Here is a 20,187-nt window from a genome sequence, read left to right as displayed (position 1 = left end):
GGCGGAGCTTTGAGTTGCGATTGGCTGGTTTGCCCGGTGTCCGTCAGGCGCAGAGCGCGCGCGCGCTGCTCAAAGCTTGGGCGTGTCTGTCTCTGTCTCAACCTCCAAGGGGCACTAGGTGCCAGTGAGGGGGAAGGAAGGGCAAACTGGACCAGGAAAGGAGGCAGAAGCCGAACAAGCACACGCAGGGAGAGGGCAGCAGCTGAGGCTCCCCTGCTTCCTGGCTTCGCATAGGCATCTGGTTGGCCATTGCAACCGAAAGGAAGCCAGGTGCTGCAGTTTCCTGCCTTCTGTTGCTGGGTGGGCGCCTGTATTTTCAGCCCTGCGTGTGGCGTGATCTCTCTCCTGCCTTAAAGCGAGGGTCTCCCAACCAGAGCCGGATTTAGGTTTGATGAGGCCCTAAGCTACTGAAGGTAATGGGGCCCTTTATATGTCCAGCTGTCCTTTGTCAGCAACAAATTGTTGCTGGGTTTTTTTGTGTTGAATATATAGGTAAAGGTAAAGGGACCCCTGACCATTAGGTCCAGTCGTGGGCGACTCTGGGGTTGCGGCGCTCATCTCGCTTTATTGGCCGAGGGAGACGGTGTACAGCTTCCGGGTCGTGTGGCCAGCATGACTAAGCCGCTTCTGGCAAACCAGAGCAGTGCACGGAAACGCCGTTTACCTTCCCGCCGGAGCGGTACCTATTTATCTACTCACACTTTGAGGTGCTTTCGAACTGCTAGGTTGGCAGGAGCAGGGACCGAGCAACGAGAGCTCACCCCGTCAAGGGGATTCAAACCGCTGACCTTCTGATCAGCAAGCCCTAGACTCTGTGGTTTAACCCACAGCACCACCCGCGTCCCTGTTGAATATATACTATAGGGTAATTTATGGACCTAATAGGTATCTAAAGCCATTTGCACATAACGAAAAGCTAGCAGCCGGGCCCATTATTTACATCATAGGAGCCTACACAACACAAAACACTGTTGCTGTATGTAGGTTTTATTTTATTTGTTTTATATCTTATATTTTGGAAATGTACTTTTTTTCCCCTTTAGATTTTTTTGGGACCCCCATTGATTAGCTTATACATAAATTCGGCACTGCTGCCAAACTTTACTGGACAACCCGGGTGCACATTTTGAAAGATGACAGCATGGTACAGAGGGTGTGGGAGAGGAGAATAGTCACAGGACAGCTGCCATGAGGTATGTGGACTAACAACACAGCCACTATGTAGGGGGGAGGCATGGCATCATACAAAATTGGATAAAGCGCAATCATGGTGAAGCTTTTCATATAGCTGTACTGCATTTTCATATTTTAAAAACTGCTCGACCTGACAAATTTCTGGCTAGAAAATAAGAAAGTGTGTTGAAGGGAGGTGAAAAGCAGCAGCTCTTGAGAAATAACACACCTACCAATTGCAGCTCAGACTTCTCCAATAAGCAGGCAGGAACAGTTAGGTTTCCTACTCTCACAAAAATCAATTAGAAGGGTACCTGCATGTTTTGCTTTGTAATTTTCTGTGGGGAGGGGGGCTAGATTTTTAAAAAAGAAAACAACATCTGGAACCTCTGCTTGGTGGTGCCAATAAATGCCATTGTAGGCACTTGGGTTGGTGACCCCTGGTTTACACATTCCTATTTTTTGTGTCCAAAATTGTGCTATGCAGGGCTTTACAAATGGAGTATATACCAGAAAGAAATAAAAACCTCTGACAGATTATTTGTTTATTAACCCAACAGCCCAGTGCCCATATGCAATGCTTCTGCATCTCATGAATAATACCTTGTTGCCTTATTTTTCCTGTGTGTTTTATGACAGGTGTTTACAAAACGAAGGAGGTCAGTGATGGCAAATGAAGGCACTCCTGTCCGACTAGGAGCCGTTAGTGTCCCTTATGGGCATGTGATTGGCCATGAAAAATGGAAAGGCTCTCTGGTTGCTCAGGGGATACAAGGTAACCGTGTCAATAGAAAACAGAACATTTGTGAAAATGTAATTAAAATACAAGATCTGGATAGGGAGTTAGACTAGAATACTTTAAGCCAGATTTTTAAAGTCAATTTTGATCTTTTGTAAAGTGCACTTGCCATGAGAGGCTGTAGCCCTAAATATAAGTGGGAGTAAGTTTTACTGAAATTAATGGAACTTTTTATAAACAAATATTAATATTGGATAGGTAGACAAGGTTTCACCCGAATTCATATTTGATGCTCTGTTATAGTTATTCTGTTACTAAAATCTTCTTGTATCTCTTATTTCAAGGGAAAGTTAAACTAATTCTAGAAGATGGCCTGGGAGTCGTAGACTTCCATCTTTCAAACAGATCCTGTGTCCTTTATATTTCTGAAGCAGACCTGGTTGCAGGAAATGGCTTCAAAAGGAGACTTGTTCGCTTTAGAAACGTAAGTGCTGCCTGAAATAGCTGGTGTTCGCCTGACTCCCCATTTATAGAACTTCTATCAGCAAGAATGTCAGGGCAATTTTAACACAGTTCAAGGATAGAGACCTCTCTTCTACTCAGCGCACACTGATGGTACTATATCTGATGCTAAATATAGCTGGAAAACAACCCTTTCATGTAGTTTTATCTTTATCTGTTTCAGAAAACTTGCGGTGCTTCCTGCCCCTGGGATTTGCTATCTTCATTTTCTGTTTTAATTTTATTCTCACCTTTTAAAAACTGGCTGATTCACATATTATCAGTAGGTGAAGCTTTTCACATTATCTCCATACCAGGAAATGCTTTATCTGTTTGATTTCTTCATAACTCGAGATAACTGGTTAGCCACTGTAAGAAACAAGATACTGAGTGTGACACAGTGGTAATTGATGGTGTTGGGTCTATCAGGCTGCTGTTAAAGGCGCAGGAGCAGAACTCGAACTCGAACAGAAGTGGCAGCCATCGTCTTTTCAATAAGTTCAACCTTTAGGCTGATAAATAAAAGCTTGTCAGCAGCCAAGTCCCCCTCATCCCTACTGAGCAAAGATGAACACGAACAGAGGCTTGATTAGAAACTGAACATACAGATCAAAGCACATTTCCATGTCACTTTTGATACCACTAATAGCTTTGTTCCATCTAATTCTTCTTTACTGTTTAAGGCTTGCAATCTCCAAGGAATTGTTATAGTTGAAAAAACCCAGATAAGCGGTCAGTATTTTCCAGCAGTGCAAAAATTTGTTGTCCTGGAACTTGGGATGACGTTACTTCCAGTGGCAAGCCAAGAAGAAGCAGCACAGCTTATTATCCAGCTGGTAAGTCCCTTCAGGAGCTGTTTATACTGCCAAATGAGTGGAATTGTGCACATGTCAGGCATATTACATTGGATATGGGTAGCAAATGGGGAATGAAATGAAGAGGGAACAGATAAACAATTGGACTGTGAGAACTTAGAAAAGGATGCTGTGATTACCAAGATCAACATGGGTTCCTCGAAAAGAAGTCATGGCAGATGAATCTCATTTCTTCTTTTGGTGAATTGGGGGAATGCTGTGGACATAGTGTATCTTAATTTCAATCAGACTTTTGACAAAGTCCTTGGAAAGAAGCTGGTAATGAATTTCAATAGGGACAAATGTAAGTTTCTGCACTTAGACAAAAAGAACCAGGGGAACCATGACTTGCCAGTAGTACATGTGAAAAGGATCTTGAGGTCTTAGTAGACCACAAGCTTAACATGAGTCAACAATGTGATGCAGCAGCAAAAAAGGCTGCATCAAGAGAAGTATAGTGAAAGTAATAGTACCACTCTATTCTGCCTTGGTTAGGCCACACCTGGAGTACTGTGTCCAGTTCTGGGCACCACAGCTGGAGAAGGATATTGACAAGCTGGAATGTGTGCAGAGGAAGGCAACCAAAATGATAAAGGGTCTGGAAACCAAGTCTTATAAGGAACAGTTGAGGGAGTTGGATGTGTTTAGCCTGGTAAAGATCTACAAATACTTAAAGGGCTTTCACATGGAGGATGGAGCAAGCTTGTTTTCTCCAGCTCTAGAGGCTAGGACCCAAACCAATGAATTTAAGTTATAATAAAGGGGGTTCTGATTAAACATCAGGAATACCTTTCCAATATTAAGAGCTATTCAACAGTGGAACGGACTCACACAAGAGGTTGTGGAAGAGGTTTTTAAGCAGAAGTTCAATGGTCATTTGTTATGTATGATCTAGTTGAGATTCCTGCATTGCAAGGAGTTGGAATAGATGACCCTTGGTAAAGGTAAAGGTACCCCTGCCCGTATGGGCCAGTCTTGCCAGACTCTAGGGTTGTGCGCTCATCTCACTCTATAGGCCGGGAGCCAGCGCTGTCCGCAGACACTTCCGGGTCACGTGGCCAGCGTGACAAGCTGCATCTGGCGAGCCAGCGCAGCACACAGAACGTCGTTTACCTTCCCGCTGGTAAGCGGTCCCTATTTATCTACTTGCACCCGGGGGTGCTTTCGAACTGCTAGGTTGGCAGGCGCTGGGACCGAACAACGGGAGCGCACCCCGCCGCAGGGATTCGAACCGCCGACCATGCGATCGACAAGTCCTAGGCGCTGAGGTTTTACCCACAGCGCCACCCGCGACCCTTGGAGTCCCTTCCAATTCTATGATTTTATGCCACCTTAATATTGTGTATCTGTTTCTATTGAGGCTCTGCAGTGTGTTTACAATACTGGTGATTTTTAAATTGTATTCATTTTCTTAGTCAGCAGAGGAGCAGAGCATACAGAAAAAGGGTTAACTCCTTTTCTAGAAGGCAGGATCAACACTGCTCCTAAGGAGAGGGGGGAAACATGTAACAGAATGAAATGATTAACACTAAAAGCCACTAGAGGGTGCTCAGACTCTCCTTGTTGTCTGTTCCAGGTGCAGGAGCAAACTAAAGATCAAGCCAGCAACCCCTTTTTGGCTAAGAAATGTCCCCAGCTCTTAGAGGCTTCTGTATTCCAAACGGTTCAGCAGATTCCGGGAGTTGGGAAAACAAAAGCTTTGCTTCTCCTGGAACGGTTTCAAAACCTCCACCGGCTTTGCAACGCATCCATCCAGGAGCTTGAGCAAGTAGTTGGACACGCTCTAGCCCAACAAATCCATGCGTTTTTTGCACAGGCAAAGTAGCCTCACCTGGTTGGGAAGGTGGAAGTGAACCATGTGTGCCACCTCAAGCTCTTTGCTCAAAGGACAAAGGTGGGTTATAAACATAGTAAAAACCTCCATGTAGCCTGCATGCTTGTGCTGAACAGCGTCACAAACACATTTTGGATTTGGGTAGTGGCCTTGCTTGCTACCGCCATGGCAGATGGCTGTTGACTTTTGTCTGAAGTTACCTGATGTAAGCCTTGTATCTGTGACACATAAGTAGCGCGGCCAGGATCCTAAGAACTGCAGCTGGTCCCATGTGCCTAAGAAGGCTTTATATCAATTTTTAAACATCAGCTTCCATTTACCATAACAAGCGTCCCCTGAAATTGTGGGGGGTTTGCAAAAGCAGTTTGCAGGTCAAAAGAGCAAATGAGATTACAAAAATCCCACTGAGTGCCCACCTGGAGCACCCACTTAATATGAAACCCTTCTAGTATAGGATGAAATGCCCTGAACGTTGGGGTTATGGTTAGACGGAGAAGCACTCTGCTCACAAATGCTTAAGCAGTGAGTTCTCAGTTGTTTTTGGCTGCCTTTCACACCCCCTTTTTGCAAGACGCTTCGGTTTTGTTTATTTATTATTATTGTAGGGAAAAACCACTGGGGATCCAAGCCTCTGGAGGGTGAAGTGGTGCCTGGCCTGACTTTTGCAAACATGAAGCCAGCAGTCGAGCTGCCATTTTCTCCAATAGGGACAAGCAACTTAAGAAGAACCATTGCTGTGGTTGCCTCAAATGACTCATCAGATCAAGGCTCCTGCTGTCACAATTGCCTGGGGAAATATATTCTCGCAAGTGGTGCTATGAAACCAACCCTTCCCGCCCCCGAGTTGATCACAAGTCTGCGAAGCCTTATTTATTGCTGTTGCATCAGCTTTCATCCGCACCTGACCTGACCAGCTGCCAGGTTGCATTTGCGTAAATCATCTTGTTTCAGGTGACATGCTTGGAAACCGGCTGTCTTGGCGCAACCTGAAGATCACTTTTCTGCCAGGCACCTGGGATGCTGCCAACCTGAAACACGTAGGAGTGTCAGAGTTAAAAAGGGTGACTGACTCAGAATTCCTCACCTGCCGGTGGCGTTCTGTATGCCTTTCGGTGGAGTCATGCTTTCGTGAAGCTCAAAGGTTATAACCAGGCCCTTCTGGGTAAGGCTCCCAGCCTGCTGTTCGGTTCTCTTCAGAGAAGTGGACGCCTGGGAGGACAAATGGAAAGTGATGCATCTCTCTTGACTTTTTTACTGCCTGCAGTCCCGTTTTAAAGACACCCCCTGTGGATGTTCCTGCATTTTGGCTATGGATGAATCCACTAATTTGGTTCCTGTCCCTTGCACGGTATTTGCCATTACAAGCACTCAATTCTAGACAAGAAAAAAAAAAGTTGTTTTGCTAATTAATTGTGTTTTCCAATTAATGGTCCTTTGTTGGTGGAAGGCATCCAGTAGCTAAATGGGGGAAGGGTGCAGTTTTCAGTTATTCTTCCTGTGTGGCCTCCAGATCTGCTTCAGAAGGTCCCCCAACCCTCTGGAGCAGATACTTTGGGGTTGGGGGCTCCCATGTCTTCATCACAGGGACACAAATTGGACAAACTCTTAGTCTATAGGCTGCCGACACATTCTAACTCTCTACTCTGACAAGTTAACTGATTCAGTATTGCTTTTCATCACTTTTGAGGGTATTTTGGTTAATTTGAAAATTTCACTAAAATTGCTTACTTCTTTTGCTATTTTCACTAACATCTTTAGTTTCACCTCATCTAAAACCAAGTCTCAATATATGTGATTATACTTGTTCATGGTCTTCCCTCCTATTACACTCTCCCCTCCCCTCTTAATGCCCCCCCAAGTTGAGATTTGGACGAAGACCCTTATGTAATTCTGTAAAATAAGGTGTATGGCTTTTATAAATTTAAAATAATCACTAAATGTTTTACAAGTTCTAGGCACAAGAACCACAGGTGATCAGTTCTAAATTTCATTGATTTAATCTGAAGGGAATAATTTCTATGAACTGTAGGGATTTTTGTGGTCCTTGATCTGTGATTCTACTGCTGTATTGAAAGAAATGTGGGAAGTGGACTTGGGGAAAACAATCCTTGAAGGGTCCTCGAAGGCCATGTGGGACAAAGACCCATAGAGGTCCATCTCGGCCAGGCTCTGGGAATCTGCGGAAAGTGGCCCTGAGGTGGCCCTTGACTCTTAAACTGGAGCACATGGGGACTCTTTCAAATCCAGGGCATTTTAGTGGGGTTGCTGTTTGTTTGGGACCTTCTACCACACATGGTGCCTATTCCCAGATGTCAAGCCATTCGGACCAGAATTTTCCAAGAGATTTCTGGCATTGCCTCTCACATCATTCCACCCTCCCCTCAAATTTACTCTGTTACCTATTCTCTCAGAGCAGCTGCAACTATTGGAAATACAGCCTGCATTTCATGTTTGATGTTTAAAAGTATGATCTCTTAGAGAAACGGATGCAACAGAATAAACTCGGTTGACGAAGCTTCAAAGCAGAGACCTTTATTGAATCTTGGTGGCTTCTCTTACAAGGACAATAGCACCAGTCGCCATTCCCAGGGGTAAGTAGGCGGAACAATGGATATGACTTGCCTTTGTACATTAGGCTACACTTCATGGAACCATAGAAGTCAGAGGGTTCTGTGTACACAGACCTCTCCTGCCATCCTCTATACAGGCAAGCAAGTGGTGTTATTGCAGTTGAAGTCCATGTTCTAGCCAGGCAAAAGCAATCCAGGTAGATGAGGAGCAGGGTTGGGGAGAAGTGTGGATGTGGGGGCAGAATGCTGAGAGCCAGAGAGGCCTGACATTCCCTATGCCTGCTTTCCATGGTGAAGCAGCTGCTCCAACTCCGCTGAATTGATGCTTTTGAATTATGGTGCTGGAGGAGACTCTTGAGAGTCCCATGGACTGCAAGAAGATCAAACCTATCCATTCTGAAGGAAATCAGCCCTGAGTGTTCACTGGAAGGACAGATCGTGAAGCTGAGGCTCCAATACTTTGGCCACCTCATGAGAAGAGAAGACTCCCTGGAAAAGACCCTGATGTTGGGAAAGATTGAGGGCACAAGGAGAAGTGATGACAGAGGATGAGATGGTTGGACAGTGTTCTCGAAGCTACCAGCATGAGTTTGACCAAACTGTGGGAGGCAGTGGAAGACAGGAGTGCCTGGCATGCTTTGGTCTATGGGGTCACAAAGAGTCGGAAATGACTAAACAACAACACCTTCTAAACCAAGCCTTCTGTTAGGTGTAGCAGAGCGCGACAGGTGGGCTCTTGGGGTTATCATTCAAACATCAGTGCTAGGAAGTTCTCTGGGCGTTCAAAAGCAACCTTTTGCAATACAGAGTGCTGAGGCATGTAGAAGCAGGAAGGACATTCAAGTTTCTTGCCATCAGGTCTTTTCATGAGTCATCAGAAGGGCAAAAGCATTTAGGCAGTCTTGTCTTGCACTGAAAGATAACAAAAGGTGCCCTCAGGCGCACAGACTTCTCCAGGAAGTTCAGCTATGGTCATTAAAGAGGAAAAAGTTTTGTATATGACTAAAGCCTTAGGATTTTAGGTCATAGATCAATGATCAGATACTTTGCGAACAAACTTGATACAGTATGTGTTACATGTTGAATCATAGCTAGGCCTTACCCTACAAATACTCAATGACAAATACGTCAAGATTTCTAGGTGCCACAGGGCTTTGAGTGCTTTTGATGTTGGCAGAATAACATTTGGAATGCAAGTCTCTATTTTGTAAAGCCTGGAGATTTTTTAAAAAGTATTTCTGAATGCCTGCCTTCTAGAATGTTTATTTTTTTTACAAAAGAAAACAACAACCCACACATCTAGCTTTGTAATTAATCATTAGGCTGTTGTGTTAGTTTAATTTGAGCTGCAAAGCACTATCTGTTGCAAGGGGTTGTCTTTGCTGCTTCCATTTAAGCAACTGACCAGCAGCAGCTCAGCCCATGGCTTCAGTCTGCGACTCTTTTCAAGTCCTATTAGGACATGGATTGGGGCTTCCACTGTGGCCAGTAGTTAAGAGAGGAGCTGAGTTGTGGGGCAGCAACATCTTGAATGCTGCATGCTCCCCATTGCTTGCGAAGAGAAACCAGGATCAGACCTGATAACTTCTGAATGCAGATCTCATGTGTGTTATTACTGAGCTGCAGCCTTTTGCTGCGGTGCTTCTGGGGCAATTTAGAGCCCTCCTCAGACCTCCCTGTGAACTCCTCACTGAAGTGTGGGTGCGCATACTAATCTCTCAAACAGTGGAGGTTGTAGGATGAAAGTAATTTAATCACAGTTGTTACAAAACATTACTACAGTTCAAATACAAAGAGGCTGCATTTCCATAGCAATGCAATTTTATGGGGATGCAGATTCCCATATTCCATAGATATGAGTTACTGGAGCCTCAAATATAATGATTAGATTGCCATTGGTAGTTAGGATTTCTTGCAAAAGCAGGAAAAGTGGTGGCTGTGTTGGTGTTATTTGATTGTCTGAAGTACAGTGGTACCTCGGGTTAAGTACTTGATTCGTTCTGGATGTCCGTTCTTAACCTGAGACTGGTCTTAACCTGAAGCACTACTTTAGCTAATGGGGCCTCCTGCTACTGCCGCGCCGCCAGAGCACGATTTCTGTTCTCATCCTGAAGCAAAGTTCTTAACCCGAGGTAATATTTCTGGGTTAGCGGAGTCTGTAACCTGAAGCGTATGTAACCTGAAGCGTACGTAACCCGAGGTACCACTGTATATGCTTGCTTTCTGGTGTTTCTTTTCTCTGTTGTATATTTTTCTACTTTGTGTATACTGAGATGCCTTCATTTATTGTTTTCCAGTCTATATGTCCAGTTAATTATTTTAAATGGTTGGCCTGTTCCATTAGATTAAGGAAACCAAGAACATGAGTAATTAAGTGCAAGGGCTGTTCCTGCTAATGAAGTTAAAGTCTTACTTCCTAATCTATCAAAATCTTTATCACAATTTGCAAAACAGCCATGCTGCTCCTTTTTCACACAGTGGGCTTATGAAGATTTTAAACCCAAAGTATTATTTTTTTAAGTAAGGGTCTGGGCACGTAAGGCTAACCTGTAACTCTTAACACATCCTAGTGATCTTGGAAAGGCTTTGGAGAAGAAGCAGATCTGAGAATGAATTGTAGCACTAAGCAAAAAAATAAACTTCAAAAATCGCCAGGAGGGCTGTGTGACATTTCTTTTGCTTCTGTATCCCTGTCTTGATCTGGAGTGAAAATATGCAAGGGGTAAGCGGAGCCAGAATGTTTGAGCAAAGCTATTTCCCTATTATGCAAGAGGGGACACAGGAGAGTGGGTGCAAGAAGGGACTTTGACTTGGAGGAAGTATGTCCCCCTGTTTTCATACATTTCCTCCACCACCTTGCCCTGATCCTTTATTGGCTCTTGCAGCTTAAAGAGGAGGGAGTCTTAGCTCAATGGCTGTGCACCTGTTCCTTATGCTTAAGGTCCCAGGTTAGGAACAGGGAAAACTGCTTTAAACGGAGTCAGAGGAGCAGTCAATCTAGCTTGGTATTATCAACACTGACTGGCAGCAGCTCTCCAGGGTTTCAGACAGGGGTCTCACCCAACCATACCTGGGGTTGCAAAGCAGATGCTCTGCCAAATCTGTGGCATTTCCATTTAAAAGGATCAGGCAACAGGCAATGGAAAATACAGTGGTACCTCGGGTTAAGAACTTACTGTATTTTTCGCTCTATAAGACGCACCAGACCACAAGACGCACCTAGTTTTTGGAGGAGGAAAACAAGAAAAAAATATTCTGAATCTCAGAAGCCAGAACAGCAAGAGGAATCGCTGTGCAGTGAAAGCAGCAATCCCTCTTGCTGTTCTGGCTTCTGGGATAGCTGCGCAGCCTGCATTCGTTCCATAAGACACACACACATTTCCCTTTACTTTTTAGGAGGGAAAAAGTGAGTCTTATAGAGCAAAAAATACGGTAATTCGTTCTGGAGGTACGTTCTTAACCTGAAACTGTTCTTAACCTGAGGTACCACTTTAGCTAATGGGGCCTCCCACTGCCACCGCGCGATTTCTGTTCTCATCCTGAAGCAAAGTTCTTAACCCAAGTACTATTTCTGGGTTAGCGGAGTCTGTAACCTGAAGTGTCTGTAACCCGAGGTACCACTGTACCTCTGCCAGAGACCCTGGAGAGGTGCTACTAATCATGGAAGATGATATTGATCTAGATGGAAGAACAGGAACTGTGCAACATTGTAAAATTAACACAATATATCCAAATATACCATACAGTTTTTCAACAATTTAGATATCAAAATGATATATTAAAAAGTAGAAATGCAAGTATTATACTGCCTGTGTTGCTATATGTAATACAATGACATAATCAGAAGATTTGCTGCATGACTTGCTACACATATTTTATTAATGGACAGGATTGATTCCACAGTGTTAATTCAGATATTGCACAACAACAAAAAACAATAGCAGCAGCTGCTATTTATGATTTTTCCTTTCACAGAAGGATCATTATGAAGCAAGTTGTTTTAAATCTGCATTCTAAACAAATGTCAACAGTCAATCAGAATTGAAACTGTATCATACTGTTCACATTCAAATGGAAAATAAGTTGTTCCTCAGCAGAATTCACCTGCAGGACTCATTCTTAAATAAAATCTTTTAAAATTTATATATTTACACCCTACCATGTATAAACACAAAAGCCTAATAAGAATCATGAGTTAATACAAAGTTAGTGGTTCAGATTTTCCAAAAACTTTCCACTTGAAACATTTTCTAAAATTTCAAATCAGCAGAAGCAATCTCAACCCAAAGCAGGAGCTCAGATGGAGTTAGGATTTCATCCGCTTAATCTGTATTGACCAAACATCGTAAGATCTACCCTGTAGACAATATTCAGTCTAACACAACTGTGTTAGCAACCTGCAACTTTACAATGAACAGAAGTTATAGCAGCAATAAAACACAAAATTACAGGGTGGGGGAGAGATCACATTTACCAGCTGGCTGAGTTCCTAAGTCACTGGTGAATCCCTAAATTTCTCTTTAAGGCACTGTTAATTACATTGGAAGCGCTTTGGAATATTACTCCAAATACAATGGCACTATGGAAGCTGCAGCTTGGGGTGGGGGCTGTGACCCTCCAGATGTTGCTGGACTACCAGTCACAAAATCCCCAACCAGCAGGCCTGCTAACTGGTTCTGATGCTGGATTCCAACACAATCTGGGAAGGTCACCACTTCCGCAGCTCTGCTGTAACTGAACTATACGTTTTTACAATGGTGTGAGCTTGATCCAGGCCAAAAGCGATTTTTTTATTGCCCCTTCTTATGTTTAACATCTGTAGCAATATATAACCCGGATAGTTTTAAAATGACACCACAAACTGCCATATTTACAGTTATTATTATTCGGCTTCACAGAGGTAAAGAACCTACAGAGTATCATGCAATTCTGAAATATTAGGACTGCTAAACCGTGTTTGTGAAAGGTATACTCAATGCCCTCTGCACATTACATAGAAGCACCATGGAAGATGCATTGCTGTGGGTCTATCCTGTGGTGGCGCTGTAATGTTGGACTCCACATCTGGAGGGCCAGAGGTTCCCCACCACTGGTTTCAATTCATGTAACTTCATGGAAGAGAGGGCTATCAATGGTTGCTAGCCACAACGGATATGCTCTGCCCTCCACAGTTGGAAGCAGCAATGCTTCTGAATACCAGTTGCTAGAAACCATAGGAGGGGAGAAGCCTCTTGTGTTCGAATCCTGCTTGCTGGTTTCCCACAAGCAACTGAGAACAGGATGCTGAACTAGATGGGCCATTGGCCTGATCCAGCAGGCTTTTTTTTTCTGTCCATAACTAGGACCATCTCCCAAGTTGGAGGGGACCTTTGACAAAGTGCTCTCGGATGAGCCCCCCTCCTAAACTGACAAGCCCTAGCAGTGGGTGGTGCACTCTGATTGGCACTGAACTGCTGCCATTTTAATTTCCCACAATGCTCTGAAACTTTGGGCAGACAGCGCACAAGCACCTGCTTATTAACTTAGCCAAGGGATGGGGGAACCTGCTGCACCTCTGGTATTTGGGGACCCCCAGCTGTTTCTACCAGCTTGGCCAGTGATTAGGGATTATGGTCAGAGATTATCTAGAGGGCAATAGGCTCCCACCACATCAGTCTCCCCTGTAATCTTGGCTGGACTTCAGTGGCTCCACATCAATGTACAGCGACAGGAGAACTGCCCCTAACTCTATGGCATTTTTGCAAGCAATTGTTTTCCTTCCTCTGGAAGTCTAAAGCGGACATTCAATCAGCCTTTGTTTAAAATTGCTGTTCATCACTGGTATCGGTATCGTGTCATGAACTTGCCCCTGCTATATACAATGACATTTTTTAAAATCCTTCATAAGTCTTTGCAGCTTATACTGCATGCTATAAACAATGTCTATAGTTTTGCCGGACAAATAATAACTAGGACAGAAACCCAGACAGGAATCTCACTTGTAGTCTGGTAGCAACATATGGAATTTTCTTTTCAAGCGAAAGGACTCCCAAATCTCTCCTGATGACAATGCTGTGCTTCTCCAACAGTGGCAGCGCAGGATCCTTAAAAACCATGTAGGGTGGGCCAGATGTCAGCTGGCAGTGCTGTAACTCTGGGCTTACTGCAGATTCACAAAAGGGCTACATTTCAGATTTATGGCACATGCATTCAGGGAACCTTTCCAGCAAGAATAAGCCTCTCTTTTCAAGTCCTAGTACAAGGAGCTGTCCGTACTCAAGAGTGTGAAAGGCGAGACAAGTTTCTTCTTGGTTGGGGTGCTTCCAGGCACAGCGGAAGGCAGGCAGAGTGTGCTGGCTGCTTTTTTTCTGTTCTTCGTTCCCCAACTCAAAAAGGAAAGTTTAGGAGCCACCTTCTTGGTCTTATCTATTTTATCTTCTTCCATAGCCAAACAAATCAGAGAGTATGTTTTCTGCATTCCTGCAGAATAAGTTGCACTTTTGTTATGCTAGGAGGGAAAGAGCATAAAAAATATTAATAATCAGTCATCCATGATGGGTCAACATTTGGAAGACAACAAAAGGGCATGCAGTGTGTGAACCATTTGTTGAGACAGATTTTGCCATTCTTCAGCATTAATTATATTCCATGATGGACGCAGGCCAATCTAGACCACTGAACTTTGCTTGTTAGGTCTGGAAAGGCTCATAGAGGGAAGCATGTTTGGTAAGAAGGGAATTTGTCCAGGGCTGCCTGCTTTTGAAAAGGGCTATATGCTCAGCATTAAATTCCTGAAACATATACTTGGAGAGATCACTAGCAGCAACTTTGGAAAAAATAAGAATTTAATACTAGTCTAGTTAGCATGGAGACTGCTGAGAAAAAGTGAAATCCTTTCCCTAGTTCCTAGATTTAGAAAACATCCAAAACCAACATGAAGTCTACAGAATAGAAAAACAACTTTAGAGGGAAACAATCATAGCTCCTCGCCCAGACAGAGTATATTGAGTGGGCATGGAATGCTGGCAGGCCTTTTTTTGTGGGGGAGGGAGAAGGAGAATGGAATGGAGTATCCTTAGGAAGGGAATGGCTGCCTAGTGCCTTCAACAAGAGCACTCCATGTGGCAACGCTTTGTTGTAGGTTCCCAGCTCATATTTGAGAGTTACCTCTTTACTTACCATGGACACTGTGTTATCTTGGCAGCTGATGACCTGGATCTCAGTCTCTTGCCTGCTGACATTTCTCAATTTTTCCAAGACCTCACTCACTCCCAGCCATTTGCAATCCACGCCTTCAATGGAAACGACACAGTCTCCTTCTTTCAGACCTGCCAACTTAGGATCATTGGGTGCATCTTAGTATCAGCTGAGATTGGGCAGAAAGCAACATGGGCCCCTCTGGACATCCTTTTTATTGCGTATATCTTTGATGCTTCATGCTCATGATGCTATCAGGACAGTCATACACAATCCTATTTTCAATTCTGTGTGCACATGCAAATATTTTGGGGCTTCATTTTGTTACAGATTCTATAACTTCCTGCTAAAAATCCGTGTCAAATATAACAAATTTTCTGGGGTTTGGGGGTTTTTTGTTTCGTCCTCCAGACAGCAATAATGTGGTAGCTTTGGAGAAGTATTGCAGAACTGCTGAAGCAGGTTAAGTCCACTACTAGTGTATCATTACTGCGTCAAAAAGATGTCGCAGAAGATACCAGCAGAAAAGCCCCTGTCCAGAGGGGCCCCAGGTCACCTTCTCTGGAAATATTTCCTCCTCTTCCCATATATGGCAAACAGTATGTTGAGTGGTCAGGTGCTGCCTAACCCAGAGAGTGCTGCCTCTCACAGTGAAGGACAATCATAATTAAAGTCACAGGTATGCAACCCTATGTACATGTAAACTGGGAAGGAAGCCCCACTGAAGAACACCTTTTCTCTCCACCTGCTGCTCTTTCTCTTTCTTATCCCCTTCCAAGGCTGTGCCCCAACTTCACCTTGTCCATACCTGACACAGAATCTGCCCCCATTGACCCAACCACTTCACAGGCCTGCTGTTGTGAGCAAGACCTCAAGGTACAGGAGAACAGGTTTTTAATTTTTTGCCTCAGGCCTTCCTACCCCTGCTATAAGGGGAAACTGAACAGCTGTGCAAGAGAGGGAAGGTTCAGCTTTTGCTAATTTTTAACTCTGTAAATTTCGCTGAAATTAATGTGATACCCTCTACACCAAACGTAGAAGGTCCCAATGTGCAGTGAAGCTTTCCCACAGAGCCCTGTAAAGCCAGTGGAAGGCAGCATAGGGAGAGTCCTACTTACTGATGCAGGGCAATCTGGATCCAGGCAGTAAACATGCACTGGGGGGCCTCCTTTCAGGGTAAACCCCAGACCCTCAGCTTCACACTGGAAACGGACAGTGCGAGGAGCAGTCCACCTCTGCTTTGCTGAAAAGACCGTCAGGGGACCCTGAAAGAGGAAGAGCAGTACGGACCATTATCCTCGGTGATCTGCAAATGTTAAGGTGAGCCATAGAAACTCTCCACCACATGTGGAGGGCAATGGTGTCTGGTGTCCATTGAGACTGGTGGGGCAGAAGGCAGGGAGCCCAACACTAGGTGGCGCCAGAGCCAACTCATTCTAGTCTTGCCCCCAGCCTCCTCCTTCCTGCTGAGTTCTATGTGGGAACCACCCCCTGGCCTTGTTAAGTCAAGTCAGAAGGCAGGCAGGTGCAGGCTGGCTGAGGGTACACGGAAGCTGGTGGGGCAGTGCTTCACTAGCCCCAGTAGAACAGCCTCCACTGCACATGACCATCCTCCCTCTTTTTCTCTCCTCTTTCATATTACCTAGAAATGTCCTTGCAATTTTTATTACATTTATGTCATAAGCTCTTTTGGGAGGATGGGTAGGATATAAATTTAATAAATAAAACCTAAGTAATATTTTCTTAGGCCTGGTACAGATGTATGGCCATTTGATCAATTAGGTCCAATGTTACGCATTCTGCCGACTACTTTGCTAAACCATAGTTAACATTAACAATAATGAATAAGCCATAGTTAAAGCTGTGAAGGTACCAGTTCCCGGAAACTGCAAGCGGGGAGAGTGCTGTTGCACTCAGGTCCTTATTTCAGGATTTCCAAAGTTGGCCACTGTGAGAACCAAATGCTGGACCGGATGAGCCTTTGGCCAGATTCAGCAGGTTCTTTTATGTTCTTAAGAGGAAGGTGTACACAAGGCCAAGGACGGCAGGAGAGGAGCGCTCAAGCCTGAGGGGTGTTCCTAATGTCTTAACAATAGGTACCAGGAAATGCTCTGTCTGCATCAGACTGTCAGTGAGGATCCAAGAGAAAAAGCAAATTTTACTTTTTACCCCTCTTAATCCAAGTGGTTCATGGTGGTGTGCGTGCACATGTAAACACAAATAGCTTAATCCACATTAACAACACACACAAATCTATAGTCCAGACTAAACCGACATGTACCTCAACGCACCTGACAAGTCAACAGATCCCGACTAGGTCTGGCTAAACGGGCATAACCCTGACTTGGGACGAGGATCTGAACAGAAAGCTAATTCTGTATTCAGATCACAGAAGTACAGTCTCCACTGCTAGTTGCAAGGGTTTAATGTATGCAATTTGAAAAGCTTCCCTTAATGAGCTCTATTAACTGCAGACTCATAGTGAATTTCCCTTTAACAAGAAAATGAATTTGCATTCATTAGAAGCAAAATTACAGAGGGGCACCCGAGCAAACAGGAACAGGCAAGGTTGCTTCATACATACCAGCCTCTCAAAGAAGTCTTTGACTTTGACCTTGGAGAACAGAGGGGCAACTGCTTCTATTTTATGGTCTGTCTTAGCTATAAAAAAACAAAACAAAACTTAGTATTATTATTTCCCCCATACACGCTTTTGGCAAGGAGTGCAGAGCAGCACACATCACTTTCCCACCCAGCCCCCATTTTATCTTCACAACAACCCTCTGAGGTTGCTAAGGCCCCGATTAAGCCTCCATCTTGTCAGGAAGACAGAGCAGCTTCTACCAGAAGCAAGGCTATCTGGGTGCTTTAGAGCTCCCTTCCACAGAAGGCTTGTTTCGCCCCCTTCCTCACGACGTTGAGGCATTTATTTATTATTTACAGCATTAGAGGTCACCCAATAACAAAGCCATTTATAATGAAGCTGAAAACAATGTGTTTTTCTGTCATATTGTTGGGAATTATCCTTTTCTTTTAGTATTTTTTTTTACTCCTGGTTGTTTTCAGAACAAGCTTGGCTTTCTTTTGATCAGTTTTTTCGAAGTGAGATTGTGATAAAGTTTTTCTAAACCACCCTGGTGCCATTTATCTGAAGAGCGGTATAAGAAGTAAACTAACAAAATTAGTATGCCAAGAACTTGCCTCTCCCCCTGCCTAGTTTGTCTTGGGCCGACACAAGATTTGGACGAGGCCCTTCTCAGCCAGCAGTTCAAGAGCTAAAGCTCCCGCTTGCTGATGCTGCTGATGCTTATTTAAATCCTGCCTTTTTCCCTGACAGGGATTCAAGGCGGCTTTCAGATAAAATAAAAACAGTATATGGAAGGGATTCGATTCCGGGGCACCCCGAACTATAAAGGACTTACGGAGGATATCTGGAGCCTGCAGCAAACTCGAAAAGTCATCTTCCTGCTCCTGCTGTGAATATTTGAGAAGGGACCGCTTGTGGGCAACTGACAGGATTTCCTGGAGCACCTCAATATTCCGGAGCTTTTTGCACAAGCCACAAACCCTCAAGGCTTCTTCATGATGAACAATGGCTTTCCGCAGGTGAGCTTTTGCTGGGGAAAGCAAATATACAGGACCATAACACAAGGGTTAGCTCCTAAAATATACTCCCCGCTCCCCGCCACTTCATGTTCCATAAATGTCAACGTAGATTGGCCCCATCACAACCAGAAGCCTAGCTGTTGTGGTCAAACACCCAACTCCCACAATCCTTAGCAAAACTGAACAAGCTTTGTAGAAGACATTTCAAAGACCGGCATGTAATCGTAAGGATTGTTTCAGTAAGGGCAGGAACATGGGATCTTCTGAAATTTAAAGGCCTGACTTGCTGGCCACAGACACACGCCTGGATTCACTCTTGCCAGCTGTACGGAAGAGCAAAACCCCGCATTTGAGGTGATATGGGAGCCATGTGCATATGGTGCTTGAGAGCTTAGCCATCACAGATGCTCCTGTCACAGGAGCATTTTCAACAGAGGAGCCCTTTTTAAATCATTACTTCCTACGGAAATAGGTTACCTGCTATCTTCAGGCAACGGTAAGGCAGGACACATGGCATCCTATCACTATCTCACCTGAAAACATCCAACATCTACTGCTCTTTCTGCGGCCTTCAGATACATGGTTATGAATGCTGTCCAAGTTTTTGTTTATTTAATTTTTGCATCTACATCCCACCTTGCCTTCAAAAGGTTAGAAATCAATTAATTTCTAGTAAAATTATTCTTTGTGCTCCTAGGTGGGTAACGCTGCCCTGGGGCATCTCAGTGCTTGGGGAAATGGGGGACACAGGTAATGATCCCTTTTGTGACTCACAAGTGGACATGAGGATCTAGCTAGCTGTGAGTGGCATAATCAGGTTCCTCCTCTGTCCCTCCACACCTTCAGTCATCAACCTCCCCACCGAAGGCAGCAGAGCCATGTGGACAAGTCTTACTGAGAACAGGTGGGGTGGCTGTATCAAATTGTACCAGTTTGGGGAGGCATGGGAAGGTGGCTGGAGCAAAGATCAGAATCTGCCTGCATGTCTGGCTGTTCAATCCATGATTTTTGGTTCTAAACCAGGGTTAGTGAAAGCCCTGGTTTGAGGCAATGTCTGGACTGAGCCAAGATAAGGGAGCTTGCCCTCACCAAGTTGTTTCCGCTGAACTCGGTCCCGCAAAACAGCCAAAGGGGTCAGTCCTTCCGGCATGTGGTCATATAGCTGGGAAAAAGCCTTTTCCTGTTGGTCTTCGTCATCATTCTGGCGCACTAGAATGGTGTAAACAAATGCACATGAAAGAGAGGATAAATACAGGTTTACTTTCATTTCCGTCTGGTGGAGATGCCTCAAGGTCTGCTAAGTGAAGGTGTGGCCTGAAAACATGAAAAACAATCTCTAAAACCTGTTTAAGTGGACTACTCTTTACATTATTTTGGATTCTTCATAGGCTCGTTTTGCTGACAGATGCCTGAATGTCATGGCATGCTCACCAAGGCTACTTTACTCAGAATGTTTTAAAAAAGCACACCTTCCGTCTTCAAACCTGTTTGCAAACATTAGCTAATTGCAGAATAACAAGGAAATAGAGGGCAAGGGAACTTGAGCTCTACCAAAGTGCAATTTTATTGTCTAGTATAAGATTTACTGCCATATGTAGCAGATTTTTAGATCAAGTATGGAGAATGTCCCCAGCCAGAGGGCCACATTTCCCCTTGTCCAAAGGTCTGGGGACCACATACCAGGTGGGGTATGGCAAGTATCAAACACACAAAGTTTACAGAGCACCATTTTTG

At 44.3% G+C, this 20,187-nt stretch overlaps 2 protein-coding genes across 3 annotated transcripts in view; one reads left to right on the top strand and one right to left on the bottom strand.

Annotated features, from left to right (window-relative positions):
- Positions 1 to 43: 43 nt before the first annotated feature.
- Positions 44 to 7,031, top strand: FAAP24 (FA core complex associated protein 24). 2 transcript variants are annotated; one of them, XR_014514706.1, is made up of 6 exons: positions 62 to 413; positions 1,813 to 1,948; positions 2,257 to 2,396; positions 3,097 to 3,249; positions 4,844 to 5,161; positions 5,809 to 7,031. XR_014514706.1 is itself a non-coding variant. In XM_083454627.1 (5 exons), the coding sequence occupies exons 2-5, from the start codon at positions 1,840 to 1,842 to the stop codon at positions 5,090 to 5,092; spliced, it is 651 nt and encodes a 216-aa protein (XP_083310753.1). In that variant the 5' UTR covers positions 44 to 413; positions 1,813 to 1,839; the 3' UTR covers positions 5,093 to 7,031. The 2 variants fall into 2 exon arrangements, 1 of the variants encoding a protein (XP_083310753.1); XM_083454627.1 differs by having other exon boundaries at positions 44 to 413; positions 4,844 to 7,031.
- Positions 7,032 to 11,528: 4,497 nt separating this feature from the next.
- The window catches only part of RHPN2 (rhophilin Rho GTPase binding protein 2), a 47,945-nt gene continuing 39,286 nt past the window's right edge, over positions 11,529 to 20,187 (bottom strand). Inside the window, exons 11-16 of the mRNA XM_083454584.1 lie at positions 19,543 to 19,662; positions 18,270 to 18,464; positions 17,432 to 17,508; positions 15,966 to 16,112; positions 14,830 to 14,985; positions 11,529 to 14,158 (exon numbers count right to left, since the gene is read on the bottom strand). Coding sequence (XP_083310710.1) covers positions 13,904 to 14,158; positions 14,830 to 14,985; positions 15,966 to 16,112; positions 17,432 to 17,508; positions 18,270 to 18,464; positions 19,543 to 19,662 — 950 coding nt within the window. The 3' untranslated portion in view covers positions 11,529 to 13,903. The remainder of the gene's footprint in view (positions 14,159 to 14,829; positions 14,986 to 15,965; positions 16,113 to 17,431; positions 17,509 to 18,269; positions 18,465 to 19,542; positions 19,663 to 20,187) is intronic.

This window comes from Podarcis tiliguerta (genome assembly GCF_965153285.1).
Source record: "Podarcis tiliguerta genome assembly, chromosome: 8".
NCBI lineage: Eukaryota > Metazoa > Chordata > Lepidosauria > Squamata > Lacertidae > Podarcis > Podarcis tiliguerta.
The sequence above is the reverse complement of the archived record's forward strand: the minus strand, read 5'-3'. Positions and strand labels throughout refer to the sequence as shown.

Excerpts from the sequence above, each read along its gene's own strand:
- FAAP24 (XM_083454627.1), top strand. The coding sequence starts at position 1,840 with ATGGCAAATGAAGGCACTCCTGTCCGACTAGGAGCCGTTAGTGTCCCT. Across the intron at positions 2,397-3,096 it reads GACTTGTTCGCTTTAGAAAC|GCTTGCAATCTCCAAGGAAT; the intron begins GTAAGTGCTGCC and ends TTACTGTTTAAG. Across the intron at positions 3,250-4,843 it reads CACAGCTTATTATCCAGCTG|GTGCAGGAGCAAACTAAAGA; the intron begins GTAAGTCCCTTC and ends TGTCTGTTCCAG.